Source organism: Pteropus vampyrus, unplaced genomic scaffold (assembly GCF_000151845.1).
Source record: "Pteropus vampyrus isolate Shadow unplaced genomic scaffold, Pvam_2.0 Scaffold374, whole genome shotgun sequence".
NCBI lineage: Eukaryota > Metazoa > Chordata > Mammalia > Chiroptera > Pteropodidae > Pteropus > Pteropus vampyrus.
The window spans coordinates 442501-449255 of NW_011889155.1; the positions used below are offsets into that span (position 1 = coordinate 442501).

Here is a 6755-nt window from a genome sequence, read left to right on the forward strand (position 1 = left end):
CTTGGGGACTGCAAGTCCTGGATTGTTCTCCCTCTATGCCAGGCCGCCTCTCAGGGATGCTTGAGAAGAGATGGTCCAGTCTAAACCAGCCACATGAAAATGGAATGCAAATGCCAATGCAAATCTCACCGGGGCTGCCCACACGCCATCCTGGGGGAGCTCGGGAAGATGGCGGTCGCTGTCGGAAGCTCTGTTGCAAGCTGATCGCTCTGGGGGTGACATCTGGGAGTGGAGGAGGGAGACCCCCAGAGCTGGCAGAGGCCCACCAGGTTATGACGCTGGCTTTGACCCCAGTTGACACCTGTGGTCTGAGGTCTTTGGAGTGCACTCACTGTCTGGGTCTTCTGGGCAAAGGGCAGGAGAGAAAGGAGACGTCTCTGCTTAAACCCAGGGCCTCTGTCCTGCATCGGCGGCAAACGGGGTTTCCTGGCCTGGCTGGCTGGGAAGGGGTTCAGTGCTGCAGGAGCAGGACCGCTGGGGGTTTGAGGTAGCTTGTCTAAGAGTTCCGGGTTATAAAATCCCATATAGTAACAGAGGGAAGCAGGGGCTGGTCCCAGAAGTGGAGGAAGCCTCGACTTCCCTCGGCAGCCGCTGAGACTAGCACCGTTCAGAAACTCATCGGTCCACCACCTCTCAGTGCAAATGGGGAGACTTAGCTTCAGGAGGCCTGGGGAGGCGTGACCAGCCCCAAGGCACCAGAGAGAAAGGACTGGGACTGGAGTCTCCTGACCCACCCTCAGGGACATGCGATAATAGGGGGCAGCAGAAGCCAGCTCTGATAAATGGCTGGGAGTGTACAAAGTCTGGCAAAAATGGATCCCACACTGGCCAGCCTCTGTCCTCCCTGGCTGGCCCTGTCCAACAGGTGTCCAGTGCCTGGGGAAACCCAGCTTGCCCCAGGCCTTTGGTTCTGCTGCCCCCTGGTGGTCACTGGCTTCCGTCTCCAGCTCCAGGTCTCTGATTTGGCTGTTGGCTGGTCCAGGGATGGAACATGGGAACAATCAGAACATGAAGGAATGAGGGACCAGGGAAGGGAAAAATGGTGAGAGACAGGTGAGAGGGTCACAGACAGAGGTAGAGGCTTGGCCTCCTCCTTTCTACAGCACCCCGTTCCCGCCCCCCCACCCACACACACAGAGAATGAGAACAGAAGCCGGTCAACGTGGATGATGAATGGCAGCAAATCTTTGGCACTCCTGCCACCAGGAGGAGGGATTTATTTTGCTCCCCCTTGACTTTGGCCATCCCGGACTTGTTTTGACCAGTAGAATGCAGCAGAAATACCCCCGATTAAGTCCCAAGACGGGGTCATGAAAGTTCTGTGGCTTTCGCCTTCGCTTCTTAGAATCCTCCTTGGACCCCAGCTGCCCCGCACTTGGCAAAGAGGCCATACGGAAGAAAACCGAGATGTTCCAGCAGACGACTTCCACTGAGCCCTCAGCCAAACTCCAGCACCGACAATCCAGCCACAATCTATCTTCCCCACAACTGCAGCCCTGGCCAGACCATGGGGAGCAGAACCACCTCACTGAGCCCAGTCAACCCACAATCACGAGAGGTAACAAGCGACGGTGGTCATTCTAAGCCCCAAAATGTTGGTTGTCTTGTTACGCACAAATAGATAAAATGGAGCTTCACCCATTAGCAACTAACTGTGTGACCTTGGGCTTGTCACTTAGCCTCTCCAAGCCTCAGTTAGAGGCGTAACAATGCCCAGAGTGCTGTGGAGTTAAATGAGATGGTGCGTACAAGCGTCGAGCACCCGGAACCCACTAATAACTGACAGGTACTGAGCACTTCCCCGGAGCCAGGAAGCTCTCTGAGCGCTTTGCACACGCCAGCTCATTAAACCTCACAGCAGACATCTGAGGGGCTCAGTTCTCCAGATGGGAAAGCAGGGTTCCCAAATAAATCCTTCCAACTCACAAAGAGGGAACTAAGGTACAGGAGACAAGCAACCTGCCCCAAATCCTCAGCCTGTAAAAAGAACCAGGATTCAAATTCACGTAGCAAACGCAGAATAAAAGACGACCGTCACCAGCATCCGCATCCCCTGCGTTATCATTGCCCTCGCCGCCATCATCTCCATCGTCGATGTCACCGCCCTTTCTCTCGTCATCCGATCGGCACCATCACTGTCATCTCCATCAGCATCATCGCCGGCATCCGCATCTCCATTATCCTCATCATCACCGGCATCGCCAGCATCTTCATCGCCATCCGCATCATCATCACTGCCGGCGTTGGCATTATGCTGGGTGTCCACAGGAAGCTGGCTGAACCTCTCTCAGCCTGGGAAAATCGTGCCTTCTGAAGGGGGCTGGATCTTCAGCTGAGGGACTGAGGTGCACAAAGCAGGCTTCGCTCCCTCTAGCTCTCCTCCACAAGGGTCAAGCAAAGAGGCGAGTCTTCGCCCAACACGCACTTCGCTCTGGGCAAAGCTCCCTGAACACCTGGGAACAGAAGCCGGGATTTTACCTCCCAGGTGTCCTCCCCCACATCTGAGCTAACCAAAGCACCTGATGGGCCTCAGGTGGCGTCTCTGGCCCTTTGGCCTCACTGACAGGTCGTGGACGAAGGTGAAGCCACATCTGATCAGCCCACATCCTCCAATTATTGGTTCTTCACACATATTTCCTGAACCTCCACAGGGGCCATGTACTATGCTGGTTCCCTCACCTATACAAACAACTAGATGAGAACAATTTAGCAATCAGAAAGGCCTAGACCTAAGCAGACCGCTTTAATTCCCAGGCACGTGACTATGGGTTAGTCACTTAGCCTTCTTGTGCCCCATATATCTGGTATATCCCCAAGTGTACACAACCCTTCCAAGCCACCTTCTCCGCACACGCCCCTGGGCACTGGCATCAGGCAGAGTCTGGTGAGGACTGAACAGTGGGGCTGGCCTAAGGATTCTGTGGACTCAGGTGGCCTGCCCTCCAGCTCCGTGGCCGATAGGCTGGGTAAGATGCTATCAGCCATGAAACAGCCTCCCAAAGTCTCCAGACCTTGCTCTTCCTCCATTCCCAGCTCTGAGAGACTTCCAGGCTGAAGAGAAAGTGTGGCCTGTCAATCAGAGATCACTGAGAATTGGATCACAGGAAAGTAGCCTTTGTTCAACCTTGACGCCTCTGCCCGATGGCCACCTGCACAGGCCATTTAAAATACATAGGAGCCTGTCATGGCAGACCCACGATGCCCTAGTATCGGGCTCCACAGCTTCGCTCAAAATCATTTCAACTCTCAGGATTTCTAATGAGAATGCTGTCACTTCTCAATGGCCTACAATGTCCCAGGCACAATGCTAGGAACTTCCCATACATGCATTTCTGGAGCACCTGCTATGTGGTGCTCAGCCCCTGCTGGGCATTTTTCTGAGCAGTAGGGAGAGAACAATGACAAAAACAAAGACCCCTGCCCTTGTAGAGCTGATTCTCTAGCAGAGAAAGAAGAAAATAATAATGACAATAAATAAATAAATAGGACAATAGGTGATAAGTGCTATGGGAAAAGAAAAACCAAATGGAGAGAGGGGGCTGATATTGCTACGAAAATTTCTATTTTTCATAAAGTGGCCAGGGTGGGCCTCACTGAAAGGTAACATTTAGCAAAGACTTGAAGGAGATGAGGGGATGTGTCAAGCAGATATATAGAGAAGGCATGGCCTGTGCAAATGTCCTGAGGTAGGAAGGAGCTACCATGTTCCAGAACAGCAAGAAGGCTGGAGTGGCTGGAACCCAGAGGAAGTCAGAGACAGGCTCCTGTAAGAACTTTGGCTCTGCGCTGGGGCCACTGCAGCGTGTTGAGCAAAGCTGTACCAGGATCTGACTCACATTTTCAAAAGCTCCCTCTAGCGGCTGCACAGGAGCAGACTCGCCGGGTAGAAGCAGGGAGACCAGTGAGGAGGCTGCCCAGTAAGGAGGAGGCTGCCTGATGATGGTGGCCGGGCCGGGGCAGTCCCAGCAGAGGTGGGAGAAGCAGTCAGAGTCTGGATATGTCTGCAAGGTAGAGCATTGACAGGGACTCTGGCAGGTTGAATATGGCTTTATGTCAGCTTCACGGCCCCTCTGAGAGGTGGGCGTGATCATTCCCATGTTAGGGTTAAATCAACCAAGGCTGAGAACTTAGGTCTTTGTCTCCCAGCTCGCTCAGAGAGGTGGCAGCCCAGTGCAGCTCTGTAGTGAGTAGTGCTGCTGGGGAGCATGTGGCCTTGGACACAGGGTGGTTAAGGGGGCCGACACCTGCCCACCCAGCACCCCATAAAGTGAGCCGGAGCATGAATTGATGGCCCATTATTGGCCCAGAGCTCAGAGCAGCCATGTCCTCCGCAGTTTATAAACTCATAAAAATGCCGTGGTCATGGCTGAGAATGAATGAGCTGTCCTAGGGGAACAGGCAACGGGCTGCTGGGGTGTCCCGGAGCTGGAGCGTCGCTGGACTCCCATACCCCTTCCCACACCCCTCTCGCCCCTGCCCCGGGTGGGGGGGGGTCAACCTGTGGCCACGCCCCCACTTTCCATTCCTGCCTCGTGCTCTGTATCCCCTTCTTCATGCTCCAAGGAAGTCCCCTGCTGGGGGTACAGAAGAGGATGAGGGAAAGAAATTTGTATCTGGCAGAACTTCTTAGATGCCAGGCACCACCTGTGACCATCACAGCATCCCCATAAGGTCAGCTTCTCAGCTCTCATCAGACAGATGGACAAACGAAAGGGAATCGTCCAAGTTTCCTGCATGGGTGCCTCTACCCTGCCCGCCGAGCCATGCGTGGTCCCCAGCCCTTGGTGCGCACAGATGGATAAACAGTATCTCGTGGTACCAAAGTGCATGTGCGCGCCAGTGCATGCCACCAAGATGTCATCCTGCCCTGCTATGACTCTGGCTTGCTTATTACAGGGACACACTGCAGCTGAAACCAGAATCCAGTTGGCATGTGCTACCTGCCTTCCGACTGGCATTGCCTCTCCACTCACTCATTCCCACACGTCGACAGGCGCTCCCGCAGCCTGACATATTGGGTGCTTTCTCTATACTTGGCACAGTTCCGAGCGCCTGTTCATTCATTTAATCCCCCAACAATTTTATGAGAGGTGTATTTTTTTTCCTTACAGGTGAGGAAACTAAGACTCAGGAAGGTTAAGTAGCTTGCCCAAGGTCACACGGCTAGGAAGTGGCACAGCCAGGCTTTGTACACCGGTCTTTCCAAACACCGGAACCCGCAACACTACCAGGCTTTCCTCCTCCCGGTCTAGGATGCTGTTCTCCCAAAGGCCGCCACTCACTTCCAAGCATGGGACTCTGTCCAGGCCCTTGCAGAGGGGCGATGGGCGATGCCTGCAGTGGCTAGAGAAGAGGTGCCTGGGGCAGCCCCTACCCCCACCTCCAGGGTCTAGTAAGGCTCTACTCACCCCCAGGAAATCCCCAGCGGGGCAATGGAGCCCCCAATTCTCAACAGCTCACCACAGTGTACCAGAGGAACGTACCAAGGGTGAGGCGCTGGCGCCACCTTGCGTCCGTTAGCAGCCCTGCAGCTGGCCGAGCGAGCAGGGTCGGACGTGGGCTGGGCTTTTAACCCGGACCTCGGGCCCTTTCACGCCACCTTCAGCTTTTGCTACATCCGCGAAACACCTGAACTATTATTATTTACTCCGTATATTGTTTACATTAATTGACTGTTTTACTTAGCTTCGTGGTAAGCAATAATTTCTGAGAGATCCCAAATCTGACGTGCTAACTGCATTTTTTCCTAATACACTTTAAAATAAATAACAAATACACAGTTTCAAAAATTGTATTCACCTGCCTCGTAAAATTGCCTCCCCACTCCCACTCCGGGCAGCGCTGCTCGTACACGAGCTGACCCCATCCTTCCCAGGGTCAGTTGACAGGGGTGGAGACACTGCCCTGTCCTCACCCAATTTGCAGCCACGTGGCAGACATGAATCAAAGCATCACAAAAAATAAATATAAAATTATGGCTCAACAATGTTATTAAATTATAAAGCTGGTTTGCTATGAGGAAGTAGAAAACACGGGGTGAGCCCACGATGAGGGGATTTGATCTGGTTGGGGAAGTCAGGGAGGGCTTCCTAGAGGAGGTGGTGGTTGGGCAGAGAGCTGAAGGAAGAGCTCTCTTAACTAGGTGAAAAGGGAAGGAAAAGGTGTTCTGGGCAGAAGGACCAGCAGCATTTACATCCGGGAGGCAGGAGGCAGCCTTTCCCATGAGTTCTGAGTCTGCGCCTTGGAACTTGACCCACGGCCCATGGCCAGGGCGGCCATTCTGCCTACGTAGCCCCCTCCTTTGCCTTCCCTGCTCCCAGCTCCAGTCTGACTCCCCACCCACGTCCCCAGCGCTGCCAGTGGCTTTTGGTCTATTGCCTTTTTACCCTTGTAACCCTGCAGGATCCCCATTTCCAAATCAAGGAAACTGAATTTCAGAGATGTCAGTTACTTTCCCAAAGTCACATGACTTGGCAAAGCCAGGATTCATACCTGGGCCCTGTGCCTGTGCCGTCTTACTACATGAGGCTGCCTCTCGACAGTGTCCCAACTCTTAGCCCTGTGGACTTCAAATCAGGAGACCCAGACACAACGTCTGACTAGGGGCTCACTTGCTGAGCAAATTCAGGCAGGTTACTTCCCCTCTCTGAAACCTTAGTTTCCTCATCTGGAAAATGAGTAAGGTGTGTAATCACAGGAGCTACCATGTATCAGTCTTCACATCAACTCTTTAACGGAAGCCCTAGTGTTTCTCC

At 53.5% G+C, this 6755-nt stretch overlaps 1 protein-coding gene across 1 annotated transcript in view; it reads left to right on the forward strand.

The window, feature by feature from the left end:
* PAX7 (paired box 7) overlaps positions 1-6755 on the forward strand; it is a 143682-nt gene that overhangs the window by 5666 nt on the left and 131261 nt on the right. Inside the window, exons 3-4 of the mRNA XM_023523049.1 lie at positions 2152-2242; positions 2567-2579. Of these exons, the coding sequence (XP_023378817.1) occupies positions 2152-2242; positions 2567-2579 (104 nt within the window). The remainder of the gene's footprint in view (positions 1-2151; positions 2243-2566; positions 2580-6755) is intronic.